At 34.1% G+C, this 16,967-nt stretch overlaps 3 protein-coding genes across 7 annotated transcripts; 2 read left to right on the forward strand and 1 right to left on the reverse strand.

The window, feature by feature from the left end:
- The first annotated feature begins 2,649 nt into the window (after window positions 1–2,649).
- LOC123202621 (GPN-loop GTPase QQT1) lies at window positions 2,650–6,175 on the forward strand. Of its 4 annotated transcripts, none has more exons than XM_044618584.1 (11): window positions 2,651–2,922; window positions 3,117–3,161; window positions 3,250–3,329; window positions 3,604–3,678; window positions 4,097–4,200; window positions 4,312–4,468; window positions 4,584–4,671; window positions 5,113–5,185; window positions 5,279–5,409; window positions 5,828–5,912; window positions 5,990–6,175. In XM_044618584.1, the coding sequence occupies exons 1-10, from the start codon at window positions 2,831–2,833 to the stop codon at window positions 5,889–5,891; spliced, it is 909 nt and encodes a 302-aa protein (XP_044474519.1). In that variant the 5' UTR covers window positions 2,651–2,830; the 3' UTR covers window positions 5,892–5,912; window positions 5,990–6,175. The 4 variants fall into 4 exon arrangements, 3 of the variants coding, with proteins under 3 accessions (XP_044474519.1, XP_044474518.1, XP_044474517.1); XM_044618583.1 differs by having other exon boundaries at window positions 5,999–6,175; XR_006499022.1 differs by having other exon boundaries at window positions 2,650–2,922; window positions 5,265–5,409; window positions 5,828–6,175.
- Window positions 6,176–10,467: 4,292 nt separating this feature from the next.
- On the forward strand, window positions 10,468–11,745 carry LOC123202974. Its single transcript, XM_044619122.1, has one exon. The coding sequence runs from the start codon at window positions 10,800–10,802 to the stop codon at window positions 11,532–11,534; it is 735 nt and encodes a 244-aa protein (XP_044475057.1). The 5' UTR covers window positions 10,468–10,799; the 3' UTR covers window positions 11,535–11,745.
- Window positions 11,746–14,162: 2,417 nt separating this feature from the next.
- Window positions 14,163–16,876, reverse strand: LOC123203143. Of its 2 annotated transcripts, XR_006499203.1 has the most exons (6): window positions 16,193–16,876; window positions 15,972–16,110; window positions 15,655–15,814; window positions 14,874–14,947; window positions 14,595–14,780; window positions 14,163–14,360 (listed from the first exon to the last, which is right to left on the reverse strand). XR_006499203.1 is itself a non-coding variant. In XM_044619331.1 (5 exons), the coding sequence occupies exons 1-5, from the start codon at window positions 16,722–16,724 to the stop codon at window positions 14,355–14,357; spliced, it is 1,023 nt and encodes a 340-aa protein (XP_044475266.1). In that variant the 5' UTR covers window positions 16,725–16,872; the 3' UTR covers window positions 14,163–14,354. The 2 variants fall into 2 exon arrangements, 1 of the variants encoding a protein (XP_044475266.1); XM_044619331.1 differs by lacking the exon at window positions 14,874–14,947 and having other exon boundaries at window positions 16,193–16,872.
- Between the last annotated feature and the right edge of the window lie 91 nt (window positions 16,877–16,967).

The following is a 16,967-nucleotide window of genomic DNA, read 5'->3' on the forward strand; positions in this document are numbered from 1 at the left end:
AAATACAAAAAAGGAAAAGAAATGCAGAGAATCTCTTTTTTTTATGGGTCACGTCAAAAGACACACAAATGCATAATTTTTTAAAAAAAAGCCACTTGGCATCAACGCCAGGCAGTTACATCAATGCCCCTTCAATTTTTTACTAGCAATTTTTTTCCTTTCATTTAATATCCAGCAACTACAATCAATTATTGAATTACCATATAAGATTGAGGATTAGGTTATTGTAAATGTCTAACGGTTATTAAATTAACATATAAACATAATTTGAAAAAAAATACACAAATGTATTATTTGAAAAAAAAAATCACTTGGTGTTAAGGTTGAATTCGAGTCGAGTTTACAGCCAACTTGAGCTCAATTCGGCTCGGCTCAATTTATTTTTCTTTATCAAAATGATATCGTTTTTAATATATATTAATTAAAATGATACCGTTTTGTATAAAAAAATTTTTAAAAAATCTATCGAGTCAGCTCGAGCTCGGCTAAGCCAAGCTCGTTTCAGGCTAGACCGAGCCGAGCTTGGCTTGGCTCGGATCCAACCCTACTTGGTGTTAACAACAATGCTTTCATATTTTTTTCCAAAACTTTCCTTTTCTTTTATCCAATATGCAATAACTAGAATCATAAAATATTACCTGTTGTCTTGTCATGTAGTCATCTGTTATCGTTCAATTATGTTTTGTTATCGTTAGTGATTGGTAAAAGCTACTGGTGATCGTAGCTCACGGTTGTCTCATAATTATTAGTGCTTCAAATTTTTAGTTTCTCATATTTATATTAATGGCGTGTTGCTTCAATTATTTTTCACAGGAATGTTGTTCAATCACATGCACATGTGTTGTTTCAATTATTTTTTAAAATTTCTCGCTGTTTCAATTATTTTCTGCTGACACAAGATGTAGAGATTCTTTTCAAAGTTTTAAAGTTTCAAAGTTATAAAAGAAAAAAATTACTGTTGTAATATTTTTATTTAAAGTTTGAGATATATAATATATATATGCATACACAGTTTAAGAGAACCTTAAAAAGTTGAATATCCCTAAATAAAATGAGGATAGAGCAATGCGGGCTGCAGAGGATTGCGGAAACCAAATAAAGATGGTTGAAGTTTGGCAATCATTTTGTCCAACTTTGAAGCACCAAACTACCTTTGTCTCCCAGATATTTGGTTAACAGAAAATAAACAATGCACAGTTTTGAGTAATTATGAACTTTTTATTATAACTAAAATGGTAAAGATACATTTATTTTAGGGAGAAGGACTATTTCCCACCCAACTTTTGATGCATTCTTAAATTGACACCCACGGCAGATGAAAATCCAGTTTTCCCACCCGTGAGCTGTTAAAATGGATGATTTCTGTTTGCATAAGGGTAAAATGTCTATTTTACCCTTGTTAGATGAAATGACAAAAATACCCCTCAATTTAATTTCTCAAAATTAATGTGAGAGTTTTACCTTCACCCCCCTTAGGTTTTAGAAACTAACATTTTCACCCCACGGCAGATGACAAAATACCCCTCAACTTTAAAAACTAACATTTTCACCCCAAACCTAGGGTTTCCATATTTTTCAAAATACAGCCGCCCCCCATAACTTTCAAAACTAGCATTTCACCCCTATTCTCCAACTTCAACTCCGGACGTCTTCTCCGGCGTCGTCACCGGCCTCCTCCTTCTCCTGGTGCGACGGCGGTGGTGCGACGAAGAGATCTTCCTCTCCTCATCGCACGGTGCGACGAAGAGACGGAGATCCCTTCGTCGCACGATGCGACGAAGAGACGGAGATGGGGGGCGTCAATCTGGAAGAACAGACGGAGATGGGAGATCTGGAAGAACAGACGGAGACGGAGATGGGGGGCGTCGATCTGGAAGAACAAACGAAGAGACGGAGACGGAGATCTGGAAGAACAGACGAAGCGTCGTCGTCGTCGAAGCGTCCCTCGTCGAAGCGTCGTCGTTTGTAGTCGTCGTCGAAGCGTCGTCCTTTGTAGTCGGAGATGGGAGATCGGTCGAATGCGTCGGCCGTCGATGGTGGCCGGAGAAGAAAGCAAACCCCAAGGGTGCAATCTAAACTTTTCAAACTTTGAGGATGGGTTAGTTATTAGTTTTTAAAACCTGGAGGGGGGAAACGGTAAAATTTAAAAATTTTAATGTTTTAAATAGCAAATGACGATTTTGCCCCTGTCCCTAACTGAAAAATTGGACGGCAGTTTGGTCACGGGTGGGAAAACTGGATTTTCATCTGCCGTTGGTGGCAAGTTGAGAACGCATCAAAAGTTGGGTGGGAAATAGTCCTTCTCCCTTTATCTTATATCTATTCACAAACGTATAACACAGAAAGGACTTAATGAAAGAAAACTAACCTTTGGTTTTATTATAATTCAAAATTTTAATTGTATAATAGCATGTTATTTACTTAATTACATATTTAAAATAGGTACTCAGCAATTATACATCCCTCTTTGAGCTATGTGGCAAATCAATATCAATTATATACTTTAATTATACTATTTTCAAAGAATGGTTCTTCGGTACGAGCATTTGATCTAGTCGTATGATTGTTGCTTTGGTTGCGACAGGTCCCGAGTTCTAATCTCGGACTGCCCTTTTATTTTTTTAATCTTTCTATTTCTTAACTCTTTTTTAGACCTCGAAGTTTCTACACCCAGTTTCGGTTTTTGTTTATAAAAATTTTGCTTTCTCAATTAAACCACTCGAGGGTTTAATCAATCTCGACGTATCCAAAAGCCAGTTTCGGTTCGCGTCCAGCTTTCCTGTTGAAGCAAGAGAAGAGAATAAAATTTTCCGTCAAATCACTCGAGAGAATGGTGTTCGGGCAAGTGGTGATTGGTCCACCTGGTTCAGGAAAAACCACTTATTGCAATGGCATGTCTCAGTTTCTCAGCCTTATTGGCAGGTCATCTTTTTCTTTTATTCTTTTCATGAAGTTCAATGCATTGTTTATAATAATATAATTTTATTACTTTGTTAACAGACTCCATGATTTTATTGAAGCTTTGCTTGAAAATCTAATTTCTGTTAAGGACTTAAATTCGCGATGTTCATACTAATTTGTTTCTGCTAGAGTGATAGTTTAATTGATATGTGCAGGAAGGTTGCTGTTATAAATTTGGATCCTGCTAATGATGCGTTGCCGTATCCTTTTTACTAAACTTATTTGTAAATGCTGTGTTTGCTTGTGCCGTGTTTTGAGGAGTGTTGAATATCCTTGACTTGAACATAGTTATGATTGTGCTGTGAATATTGAGGATCTCATAAAGCTAAGTGATGTAATGATGGAGCACTCACTTGGTCCCAATGGGGGTGAGCATTCTCTATTCTGGTGTCTTGCTCATACTGATTTTTCATTTAAAAGGTTTTATCACACAAAGGAAATCTTGAGTTTTTCCAGATTTGGCTTTTCATTTTCTGCTTTTAAAGAGTTTGGAAAACTACTTGTAAATTATAAGAGAGTTTTGAAGGATTCTTCATGCTTTTCTTTTCTTTTTATCTATGCAGCAGTCACGTTTTTGTTTTATTTCCTTGTATTAATATGCTTGTCTTGCAATTTCTAAAGTATATGTTGTTCCCCAAGTAGGTCTTGTATACTGTATGGACTATTTAGAGAAGAACATTGACTGGTTGGAATCTAAATTAAAACCTCTTATAAAAGGTAAGCTTATCAATTCTGGCTCTGATTACTTAGAAATTTAATGCTTTATGGATGATCATAATCATACATGATTAGATATACTCTGTGTAAATGATACAGTTTGTAATTCAGCATAAATTACAATCCATCACCATTTGAACTTTGGTTTTCTTTGCCTTGTGGACATTCTTGCATTGGCATATATATGTAACATGTAAAAACTAGACATTCTCTTTCTTGGAGTATAGAACATGTAACACACTGATTTGGACAATGAATAAGTTATTAGATGTTTAATATTCATCTCTCTACTTGATTGTTGAATGTTAAGATCTCTCTCATTCATTTTTCTTGGGCTTGGTAACTGAACAATCTTATTCTGCGGTAGTATGCAAAATTTTTCAATTCAAATTGTTTTAATGAGTTTGGTATTTTGCAGATCATTATCTTCTCTTTGATTTTCCTGGTCAAGTCGAATTATTTTTCCTTCATTCCAGTGCCAAAAGTGTTATAATGAGACTCATAAAGAAGTTAAACCTCAGGGTATGCTTAGTCCTTACCTTTATAGGAACTTTGAAAGTTTGAACTGTATCCAGTTTTGCTCTTTTGATATTGTAATTATACAAATCTTAATCTGTTCCTCATTTCTTGCAGTTGACTGCTGTGCACCTAGTTGATGCCCATCTTTGCAGTGACCCTGGGAAGTATGTTAGTGCATTGCTCTTGTCATTATCTACCATGCTACATATGGAACTCCCACACATCAATGTGTTGTCTAAGATTGATCTGATTGAGAACTATGGAAAACTAGGTATGATCATAGCTCTTACTTTCCCAGTTATATGTCTAGCATAATTTATAAAATAATATCATGAGTTCCCTGTGCTACATCCTCTTGCTAATCATTGTTTATGTTCTACTTGCAGCTTTTAATCTTGATTTCTATACAGATGTGCAAGATTTATCGTATTTACAATACCATCTTGATCAAGACCCACGTTCTGCTAAGTACAGGTTTGATTTATAAATGACACAAATCATTTTAACCGGTGCCTTCACTATTCTTGTGCTGGCAATATTGAGTTATGCTTGACTGATAGTTCTTCAAATTTCTATTGGACAACAGTATTAGAAACGTAGACATCCTCTTCAAGTAGTTCTTCATAAACTGACCATGGCATGGGCAGTAGTGATGCAACCGATAATTTCAATGAACAGCTTTTTGACAGCTAGTCTTGTAATCATCATTTAATTTTATATTAGGTTGTTAAAATTTTGTATGAATTCAACTTTTCATGTTGCTTTATATTCTGCATAGAATATTATTTTTATACTTGACTCTCACCTCGGCCTCAAGGAATCAGACTGGTATACTCCAATCATGTTGAGAGATGTGTGATGATTAGACTGTTTAAATATATATCATAACTAAACTTTCCATAATTTCTCTTGCAGAAAGCTCACAAAGGAGCTGTGTGATGTAATAGAAGATTATAGTTTGGTCAATTTTACAACCTTAGATATTCAGGTAACTAGTTTCACTGTGGCGTCCTCCTCCACTTCGTTTGAATTGTTGTTTGACTTTTTTTGAAATAATTCTTAATCAGCTGCTTCTCTTTAGGATAAAGAGAGCGTGGGGAATCTTGTGAAGCTGATAGACAAGAGCAATGGGTATATCTTTGCCAGCATAGATGCCAGTGCAGTTGAATTTAGCAAGATAGCAATACGTGATATTGATTGGGAGTATTACAAATATCCTTTGCTCTCATAATTTTATGTTTCCTTATGCTGGTGCTGTAGATATGAAGTATAGGATTAATCAATATTCGGTCAATTTAATTTTAGGAAAATCATTTGCTTCTGGTTTTCCTCAACTGTGTGTGTATGGGTCATGTTGTTATCACTAAATCATTCAAACAACTTTTCCCTTATATTGCATCGACATTTTTGTCCACTAAGCATTAGGAGAGTGCAGTCTGTTTTTTCCCTCCCTTCAACCAAAATCAACAAAAACTCGGATGTTCCACAGTTTGGGTTAAGCTGGAGTGTGGTCCAACTTCTGCATATGATTCATGTAGCAGGTCATTTACAGACTAACTAGAGTGAAATCAATAAGTTTGAGTGACTTGTAATGATGATTAAGATAAATTTGCTTAACAAAGAAATCCACAGCAGCGGCAGTGCAGGAGAAGTACATTAAGGATGATGACAACTTCGATTCTAAGGATTCATAAGCTCAATTGTGCAGGAGAATGGTATTTTCTTATTATCATTTTGTCTGTGATTTTGTCTGAATTCACCTTCCTGGGAGGCTTCTAAGTTCTGATGTTAGTTATTGCAGGAGCTGTAAAGTTAAGACTTCTGATTGTAACTTCCACATTGAGGAAAGTCTTGTCAACTATTAACTTGTTTTTGGATAGCAACAGCAAGTTAAACATTGGTGTACGTTGAATCTTAGAATGTGTTATTATAATTTTGTATCAACTAAATTAAAAGAAAATCTTGAAGATTGCCTACAGGAGGCCCAATGCCTATAAAAGATCTGCAGCAGTGACCAGAGCCGCCTCACTGCCCTTCAACCTCTTCAAGGTCCAAGATCCGACTTGGGATGTTGAGGTGTTGAGGTTTGCATAATTCACGTCACCAATTTGACTTGGGATGTTGAGGTTTGCATAATTCACATCACCAATATGATTATATACACCAAGTTTTGAGCATTCAATTGAATATAAAATAACATTTAATCATTGATATTCAATTGAATATTGAAAAGTCGAAATGAGATGTATATAGCATTACCTTTTACATCACATCTTATACATAGGGTTAGATTCGAATTCAAAGATGCTTAAGTTTGAGTCTAGTTCATTTTAAAAGAATCGAGCTTGAGTTGGGTTTGGTTTGTTACTAAAATTATGTTGTTTTAATGCATATTAGTTAAAATGATATCGTTTTATATTAAGTTTTTAGGGTCACAAGTTTGACGGAGTGAATATTTTTTAAGTTCGAGTTAAAAAATATTAAACATTCAAGTTTACATTTATGTTTGAGTTCACTTAAATTGAGTTTATTTTGGGTTTGTTCAAATTCGAATAAACTAAGGATTGAATCTAACTCAATTCACACCTAAATTTATGAAATTCCTATCTCTTGGACATGCCATCTCCCAAGGCGTTAAGATTGAAGTACCATAAAGCTTGTATCAAAAGCCTAATTTAGTGGCCTAGTCGGCTCCACTTGCAGGTGAATCTTTATAAGATGAGATTTTCTCTTTTTTCTTGCAAGTTGATAAATTCAGTGTGAGGGTGATTGATGAGAAAGGGAAAACACGAAAAGTTCAAAAAAAATGTTACTCACCTTCAGGAACACCCCAATTTTTTGGTCCACGGCCGTATGGACGGAGAACGTTACTGATATCAAGTGAGATAATTTGCTTGGTTGGGCAGTATTGTACTTTTGAAAGTTGATATTTATAAATTGGCCAAAAGACTTTTTCCCACCCAAGGTATGGTGAAAGCCCAACTCCCACCCTCCAATTTTTAAAAACCCAAGACTCACCTATGATTTGGAAAACTAACAAGTTCCCCCCAAAATTAAGTTAGGGGTAGGGTGAAATTACCATTTAACAATAATATTTTAAGTTTATATCATTTTACCCTCTTAATTTGAAAAACTAACAATTTAAGTTTTGAAAAGTGACTTTTTCCCCTATCTAGGGTTTCCAATTTCGTTGGCAAATTTTCGACCAATAATGGTCGATCTGTCTTCCTCCAGATATCGTTTCTCTCTCTGATGCTCAATATTAGATCAATAACGTTGAGATTCAACGAAATCTAGATGAAATCCCAAGAAAGAGTTGAAACTCTTCATTTGAATTTTCATTATACAGACGAAATCGGTTTTATCTGGATGATAATGATGGTCCAGACAAGGTCGATCTTCTCGCCTAGATCTTCATGGTCCTCGTTCAGATAAAACTGACTTTGTATGGACGACGAAGATCCACATGAAGAGTTTCAACTGTTCATCTAGATTCGATCGAATCTAAATATTATCGGTTTGCTATTGAGTATCGGAGGGAGAGACAACACCAGGAGGGAGAGAGATTGGTCATCGTTGGTTGAAAATTCGTTGGCAAAATTAGAAACTCTAGGTAGAAAAAAAAAAGACACTTTTCAAAATTTAATTTTAGAAAAAATTGTTAGTTTTTCAAATTAAGGGGATACAATGATATAAAGTTTAAATTTTATTATTAAATGATGATTTTATCCTTAACTCTAACTTTATTTTAGGGAAAAATTATTAGTTTTTCAAATCATGGGTGGGTGTTGGGTTTTTGAAAGTTGGAGGGCGGGAGTTGGAATTTCACCATACCTTGGGTGCGAATAGGTCTTTTGGCCTTTATAAATTGGATAGGTGAGTTGGGACGGTTAGATAAACATAAACGTCTTCTAGAGACGAGTTATAAATGAAAAGAAAGACCGGACATTTATATCATGTCAGATTTGCATGGAGATAAAAGTCAATAGTTTGGTTTGATTCATGAGATTCACATGGATACAGGATACGTTTCGGACTAACTAAATTATAATCCTTGCCGTTACAGCCATCCAGATTTAATGAAGTGAGTTTCACGTTTATTTTTATTTCTTTGTTTTTTTAATTAAATAATAATTCATCTTCAATAATTCACCCTTCTTTCTCTTCTCCTTTTATCTTCTCTCGTTTTCTTAATGATTTTTTTTTTTTTTGTATATTATTTTTATGTTCATGTTCATGTTTTAATATAAATTAAATAATAAATATTTAAAAAAAAAAAAACACTTTGAACAAGAAAAATTTTTTAGAGAAACTGTAAATTCTCAAGTTGCAAGAGTTTAATATTGTATAAATCATGTTGAAAATTTGTATGATGTTGGGCTAGAGTGGAATATAATGATATTATACTTATATTTCATGGAATTGAGTATCGTATCTTACATAAAAAAAACCTAATTTTTTGTATCATATATCGTGTATTGTATTGTATAAAACGATATAAATTATTAAAAAAAATTAATTGACATGTCATCATTTTGAAAAAATCACAAATACCTTTAAAATTTTTTATATAAACCCTTATAACATATTTTTTTTTAAGTGTATTCATTTGTATCAATAATATGTATTGTATCATATAATATATCTATTGTATCATATTAATCTAATATACTTTATAATACATATTATATTTTTATTTATATATTACATGTACAAATTTCAGGATCCAGGCTCATTAATTGTTTTATATTTATTATAAAATTGAGTATACAAGCATAGTTCATTGCATGTATGACTAGTTACTTTGTTGAATTTATTAATTAGTTATTTGGATAAATAAAGATTAAAAAAAAATTGTGTATGCCTAACTAATTCAAGCAAGTTTTGTCACGTACAAACATTATATTGAGCTTGTAACATAATTATCTATTATATAATATAAGCTCAACTTTTGCTTTCACAAATTCTATTGCAGATTCTTTCATTAGTTTTCAGCCCCCACGCAATCTTCGTTTGAATTTTTTTCATCAAGACAGGAAATTTTCGAAGGACAATCGTGAAAAACGACAACGTGTTTTACGTCCAACGATATTGATAGTTATTGATGAGTGGTTTTCGTTAAAATACAGCATGGTGTAAATCCACCGGTTGCAGGACTGCGCTGTCTTTCTAGAAGCTCAATAATATGGATAAATGCTGTTTGGTGTTAGATAAGGATTATTAATTATTGGTTTAAACTATTTTTATACTGTGTTGATTTAGAAATTGAATATTTAGATAACACAGTGTGGATATGATTAAATAATTTTAAATTAAAATTAAAATAATATTTAATTATATAATGATATTTGAATATTTAATTATATGTTTAAAATTATGTGTATATTAATATTAGATTTGAATCAAGCTAAGTTTGAATTTGTCTAAAATTTCTTTCAAACTAATTCAAATTTAACTCGCTTGAAGGGGGAGGGGGGTGTGAATTCGATTTTGATTTGATTTTGGCTATAGTGTCTAGTTAAGTCGAGCTTTGGTTTGTAGCATAGTAAAAAAGCTAAAATAATATTTTGATATGTATTGATTAAAATGATGTCATTTTAATTGATTCATATAAAATTTTTTCATGCTTACAATTTTGGTAAGCCGAACACCCCTTAAACTCGAGCTCGAATTAAAAAATATTTAATTTTTAGGTTTAAACTCAAACTCAAATTCACTTAAACTAAGTGTATTTTGAATTTGTTCAAATCAAGTTCATTTTCAAATTCAAAGTAATTCGGTTGGAATCCTAACCCTCGTGCAAATAACATTTTGACTCGATTTTGGCTAGAGTGTCTAATTAAGTCGAACTTTAATATTGTAGCTTAGTAAAAAAGCTAAAATAACATTTTGATACATATTACTCAAAACGATATCATTTTAGTTATTCATATAAATTTTTTCCATGTTTGAGATTTTGGTCAGCCGGACACCCCCTAAACTTTGTTCGAATTCAAAAATATTTCAAGCTCAAATTCACTTAAACTTACTTTATTTTGAATTTGTTCCATTCAAGCTCATTTTTTAATTCGAAGTAATTCGGTTAGAATCCCAACCCTAGTGCAAAAAACATTACTAGTTAAATTTACAAGCAAATTAGTCATCATAGTCAACTTCTGCAACGCATAACATTATTGTTTTTATCATTTTAGTGTAATTATATTGCATTTCACCTTCCCAACTAATCTAGAAGTCTATATAATTTATGTATACGTCTGTTCAACTCTCCTTTTCCAAGGAATATTTTGAAACCATAATTCCATTCACCTCTATGAAGTATGATCTTGTTTTCTCTTGGCTCGTGGTGAGAAAAAAAAAAAAAAAAAAAACTTGACCTGCAGCTGCTTGTCCTCCAAGGGCAAGAAGTCAAAGAAACGACACATACCGAAATATAAATGCGTCGAAACTTCTATAAATTATATGATTTTGGTTTTCTTTTGACAAGTTTCAGTGGATTTAGTCTTCTCAGCCGACATTTTACGGATTATTAGTGCTTCTTCACCGTCTGTGATTAAGCCAGTCCATCAATTCCTCCCAAAACCAGCAAATTAAAGTCATTTCACATGGAGACTTTGTCGCCAGGAAGAGCTAAAAAGATCAGTAGCTTTTGCATCAGAAGCCATAACAAGGATAGCAAGAACCCATATTCGAATCGTGGGTTAGACAAATTCTCTGCACTTCTAGCTGAGCTTGAAGAGAAGAAGCAAAAGATTTATTCACAAAAGGGCTCAGAAGATATATCTTTAGTTCGTTTCGTCTATAAAGACATGGATAACTGTGTTCCAATTGTGGTAAAGAAGAAGAAAGAGAAAAACAAGAGTGGCGGTGATAACAATGCTACGCCCTTGCAGCATGAATCAGAAACGCGCTTGGATGATAAGTTTCTTGTGGATCAATCAAAGGATGAAGGCAAGCTTTCAAGATCCGTATCAGATAATAAGTTGGTCACTAAAAAAAAGAGCTTTTCTTGGAATGAGATAAAGTTAAACCACTGGAGGCGACCCTCTTATTACTTGCCGGCAGCTGTGATCTTGATTTTGCTGTCTTTATTGTTCTTTGGGAGATCATTTGCAATACTTTGCACCTCTATTGGATGGTACATAGTGCCTATATTACAGGGAGAGAGCCCGTCAAATGAAACAACCCATGAAAGGAAGAAAAAATATACAAGAAGAATGAGCGAGATCAAGATGGTTTCTCATGAAATCTCTTCTCCTAAGAGCAGTAAGAGTGGTAATATCTCTGGGGTCATTAAAGATCAATCGAGAGGACTACGTGGAAGTAGGAACAGCTGGTGAAGATGATGATCATCAGATCCTTTGCTTTGTCGCTTGTATTTGTTCATTGATGTAAAGTAATTCAATCTCATGTTTGGCCTGAGGACAAATGTAAATTATGATTAGCAATTAATTAATTATTGTTGGTTGAGTAATTAAGGGTGGAGAGCAACAACCCTTTTCAAGTGATGAACAAGTTAATTTGTATGCCATTGGTATTGTGATTTTGTAAGAGACTTATTGTACCAGAAAGAAAACATCACTCTAGAGATGTGAACCTACAAAATCCTTCAAATTGTATCTTATTAAACCTGGGTATCAGAGGCATTCCCGCATTCCCATCTCTGAGCATTTTGAAATTCCTCCCATTTATCAAAAATTCTCATTTCTGCATCAAATCATATGAATCAATTTAGTAATAAAAGAATTTCGGTTAGGTCTTAATTCTTAATTTTCAAATGGAGTCCTAAATGAAATTCGTTTTTAAGTCAATTTTCTCAGTCTTTATTGGCTTGAGGCTCTTGATCTTTTTTAATTTTTAGATTAACATTATTTATAATTTTAATTTAATAAAGTTAAAATTGAGCAATTCAATTTGTAAATAGGTTAAGTAATCTATTAAAAAAAAAACCATTACACTTAAGTTATGATACTCGTTAAGTCTCTTCGAAACCTTATAATTTTATCCATTTAAAGTTATGATTCAATAAAGGTTAAAGAGTGAAAAACTAATCATGGGAATTTTGGGAGCTTTACAAATTTAGATTGTATAGTATTCCAAATATTCTCATATAGTTTATAATATTTGCATAAATTCGGTGGATTAAGATTAAATGATTTTTTGTTTGTTGGGAGAAAACGGATGCTCTAATTAATCTAGGTGAAGCCTTGGCCAGGCAATTATTTATGCGGGTGAGAGGAAGAGCTTGTTCAACCATTTTCAAAACGGACATGGGCAGCATACAGGGAGATGAAAGTGATGGAAAAGTATTATGATTGAGATCGGTTGAAAATTTAAAGAGGTAGGGGCTAAAGGCTCCATTTCGCCACGAACTCATCACCGACATATATTAAATCCATTGAAAATTTTTTCGTAAATAGAGAAAGTGATGTTGGCATGAGAAGAAGGCCAGATTTTTTACTTGACAATCTTAATCAGTGTAGACATGGCCATCTTCAAACACGTGCTTTCCTGATAACAGGGGATTGCCTGAGTGAATCATCAGTGTGTAGAATTGGTTGACCCGAATTATCAGGGTCAGAGCCAATGAGAATATTGACTTGCGGTGAACTCTTTTGGATGAAATCGCTACTAAAAAGGAAAGTGAATATCAGTTGTGTTAAATGTAAAACATAAATGGAAAATAGGTCTTGCGGTGGCATGGATCTGTCATCTTTCGTGCCTTTTAAATCTTATAAAACATGTGTTTTGTCGAGCTGAGGCTTCTCTAAACTTCCTCTCCGCTCTCACTTCAGTGTTCATCCTAACGTAAATGTATCCTTAGCCAAAGATCTGCGTGTGTCCTCGCCAAGGGGTGCGGTGCGGTGCGGTGTCTGCCTTCATTTTTGCGTGACAAATGTGGCTCAAAAATTACATGTTCAAGTTATCAGGCCCACTCTCTTATGCATTGGGCCAATCAAATCTCAATAACACCAAAATGTCTAGTATGCAAATTTATCACAAACAAGTCTATTGGATCCCCGTCCATAAATCTTGCTCAAATCTACATTTGGCAAGTTTGATTGGAATTTAAATTCATCTCCATAATTCATTTTGAATTAAATTTATTTGTTATTTGATGATATTATTTATCTTATCGATAATATTATTTATCAATTATTTATTTTATCAATAATATTATTCACTTTCACCTATAACTATTGTCATAAGTCATCAATTGTGAGTGCAATAGTGCATTATCCCAATGCAGCCAACTCACACACATCAGAAGCAACCCGGGCACCAACTTGTTTTCAGCGTCTAGTCTCATTTTGGATGTGTCCAACCCACATGTCAAACAACACAATCAACCCGAGTTCTAAAATGTGCAAACATATTTTTATGGTGAAGTTGTATAATATTTAGAGAATTCTAAAACTAGTGATATTTATCTTGTAAAACTAATATCTAAACTTTTCTTATGGTCAATTATATAATTTCTTAATTAGATATTTCTTTTAAGTTTATGTCAATATGAAGGTCAATTGCATTTCATTTGTATCAAGTTGGAACAAGCACAACAACCAATAAAACTCTTATTTCCAGCATTTTATCTTATGTTTTCTTCGTATGCTACTTAGTTTAGGGATTTAACCAAGTGTCACACAAAATAAGCAAAAGTACAATCTTGTGACACAATGTATATCCTCTAAAAATATTGTTCACTTGGCCATCTACCTCATTAACTCAAAGAAACTCGAATTCGAACTGCATATTATGAATTGGAGCCAAGCTCAAGTTGATTTTATTTGGGCTCGGATGAAGTTCATCCCTAATCACACCCCTGATCACATAAGCTAGTGTTTGTTAATTCTGCCGGTTAACTCCTTTTTCAATTAACTTTCTGGTTCCGCAGTACCGTGAATATGGCTGAAAATAGAACCAAAAACAAGCTGCGCGACCAAAGATAGGAAGGAGGAAGCAGCTGCTGTGGTGTCAAATCTTTATAATCCATCAATAAACTACTAGCACAACATAGTGTTATAAATTACATCGACAATTTGCAAATTTAAAAGTATACATTATCGAGACCATCACACTAGTATTTGATTTTTGAACCAGAAAGAACTCCCTCGCCAAGCCTCAGAAGAAAAATGTTTCCAGAAAGAGCACGCAATCCACTATTCCTGCAATTGTAAAAATGGTCATTTCCTCATTTTCAGGGATTAATTTGTCTAACCAGTAAATTCAGAAACACAGAAAAGATATAATTGAGCAACATTATAGTCCAATAACAGACCACCTATCTGCAAATAAACAAAATTATAAATGGATGACAGAAGATGTTTGAGAACTGAGAAAGCTTATTTGAGCAACAAATTGTCTTGTTAATTTTTCATTAAATACATTTAATCTCTCACCTTGAACCTCTTCCGGCGTGTATCATCAAACTGAGAAATATCATGTCTAGCATCTTCACTTCTGTATTGTCTAGCAGCCTTTGCCGGCATCCTATTACTCCTATCTGTTGCATGACTTCTTGAGCTCCGGAAAAAGCCATCCTTGTCCCAAGAAACCTCATAATCTGCCTTCAATTTTGACCCTTGCTGCCCATTATCAAGCCACGCAATCATCATCATAAAAAAAAAAAAAAACAAATAACAAGAAAATTCACATGTATAATTCAAACCATGTATTACTTCAATAATTTGGCATTTTCCCAGCCACATCATGGATGACTATAAGCAACTACCATTTGGGACAAGATAATTGGCTACACAAGAAAGAAATTGCATTCATGAAGGACGGTATCAAATATCCAAATTCATGTTAAATTTTAGAAGAACCCAAGACACAACTCATGTCCCAACCCAAAAGATCACCAAAACTAATTCTGAAATCAGGCATTAATTCACAAGAAGCATACAGTATTTTTATGAAATTTTGAACTTATAACACACATTTTCATAATGTGCATGTTCAAAAGTCAAACTGTCTTATGTTCTTCTCTCATGGGTTGCAATTGAACGACCAACAATCTAAGATTTCTGCACGGTTACAAGAAAAAAATTCCAAGTCACAAGTAATAAATCAAGTAAAATTTCCATTATCTAATGTATAGTATCTCCAGTACTGGTGCCAAGTATTATGAATGTGAGAAAGAAACTAAAATAAGTTCCAAAAATGAACAATCATGACTCTTTCCTTGTTCATTTAATGCTTTGCTGTTAGCATTGACTATGTAAAAGGTGAACAATTTGGTAGTTGATTCAATTTACAACAGTTCACGTGCCTCTAGTCTGGAACTGGTGAATGAGATTAGAATGCATTGTGCTCCAACTGACAACATAAAACCTAAGGTATTTAATGCAAAGATTTTTAATGAAAAAAATGAAGAAACTTCCCAATGAAACAACTAAATAAAATGTTCACAGAAGAATAATGAATGCCCCTATATCAAAAAAAAAACAGACTTCCTACCTTTTGAAGTGACCGACCGCATAAAACCTTAAGAGCATTATAGAAGTCCCTGTATTTCTCGAACTGAACCACAATCTTACAATGAAGACCCGAAACAATGATTGCCTCATCCTCATCCGCATCCTTACCTAGATCATCGTCCTCAGCAACATTAAGATTCCTATTGAGTATGAGTTAACACAGCAACGAGGATGATAGCAATTAGGTTATATCATACTGTAAAACCCAAAGATAATACAAGTAACCTATTGCATACACAAAATCAATCACATACGGCAAAAATGAAGGTTAATAAAAAGAAAAATAAAAAAAAATACCTTATCTTCCCAAATGTCGAAAAAATAGTATGTGTAACCAACATTGACGGCTTTGATGAAACCCTCGGCTCTGCAAACCACCTCGAAGGTACTCCTCTAATTACTATAGTGTCCGGCTCAAGCCTCCCCCTTGAATAACCTAACAAAAAATTATACAAACTAGTAATTTTTTCTTTTAAATGATAATAATAACAATCTTGATCAGAAATTATTAACAAAACCTCGATTTCGGAAAGCATAAAACTCCTCCCAATCTTTTTTCATCTTTTCAAACTCATCAGAAACCGGAACAGATACACTCAGTCTATACTTAACTCCCTCCAAATTTAATTCAATTCCATCCATTTTTTCAACAATGTATTTTCTCCAGTCTGACAACTTCTTTTCTAGAACTTCCACAAACATTTCTTCTTCTTCATCGACGCCACGGTCGTCCCTTTTATTGTTATTGTTTAGGAATCCTAGGTCGCGAATGAAGAGATTGCCGTGTGCGACGGGATCATCTCGCTTGCGTTTCTTGAGGTCTTTGAACCGTCTGATTTCCAGGTCCTCTTCGGGGACGGTGATGGAGACAGAGAGGGAGGTCTTCAGGAATTCAACCAATGCGCGCTTTAGCTGCCACTCGTCTATGGATTTTGTCACGGAGGAACTTGTAGGGTAGATTGTGAGCATGAGCTTCACGCGCGGCACGAGTGTGAGGCCGTTCTCGATTTCTAGGATTTCTGTGGGATAAAGAGTCTCTAAAAGTCGCATTCTGTGCTTTGCCTTTGGGTTTTTTTTTTTTTTCCCGCTTTCAATCGATGATTGGAGATGTTGCTAGGGTTTTGCTGTCTGCTCGTAAATGGTTTGAAATTTGGAAGAGCATTGTTAGAACTTACAAAACGCCGCCGTTGCAGTTATTTCTTCTGTCTGTGACTTGAACCAATCGTACTGAACCCGTTGAGATAGTGGGCCCAAATAGGAAAAGACGACGTAGTCCTCCCTTAATGACGTGGC

This window comes from Mangifera indica, chromosome 19 (assembly GCF_011075055.1).
Source record: "Mangifera indica cultivar Alphonso chromosome 19, CATAS_Mindica_2.1, whole genome shotgun sequence".
NCBI classification, from domain to species: Eukaryota; Viridiplantae; Streptophyta; class Magnoliopsida; order Sapindales; family Anacardiaceae; genus Mangifera; species Mangifera indica.

Bases quoted from the DNA above. Each gene is read 5' to 3' on its own strand.
- LOC123202621 (XM_044618582.1), top strand. From the start codon at position 2,831: ATGGTGTTCGGGCAAGTGGTGATTGGTCCACCTGGTTCAGGAAAAACC. The intron at 3,679-4,096 runs GTAAGCTTATCA...GGTATTTTGCAG, and splicing joins ATTAAAACCTCTTATAAAAG to ATCATTATCTTCTCTTTGAT. The intron at 4,469-4,583 runs GTATGATCATAG...TTCTACTTGCAG, and splicing joins TGAGAACTATGGAAAACTAG to CTTTTAATCTTGATTTCTAT.
- LOC123202974 (XM_044619122.1), top strand. From the start codon at position 10,800: ATGGAGACTTTGTCGCCAGGAAGAGCTAAAAAGATCAGTAGCTTTTGC.
- LOC123203143 (XM_044619331.1), bottom strand. From the start codon at position 16,724: ATGCGACTTTTAGAGACTCTTTATCCCACAGAAATCCTAGAAATCGAG. The intron at 16,111-16,192 runs GTTTTGTTAATA...ATTTTTTGTTAG, and splicing joins TTATGCTTTCCGAAATCGAG to GTTATTCAAGGGGGAGGCTT. The intron at 15,815-15,971 runs GTATTTTTTTTT...CATACTCAATAG, and splicing joins TCGACATTTGGGAAGATAAG to GAATCTTAATGTTGCTGAGG.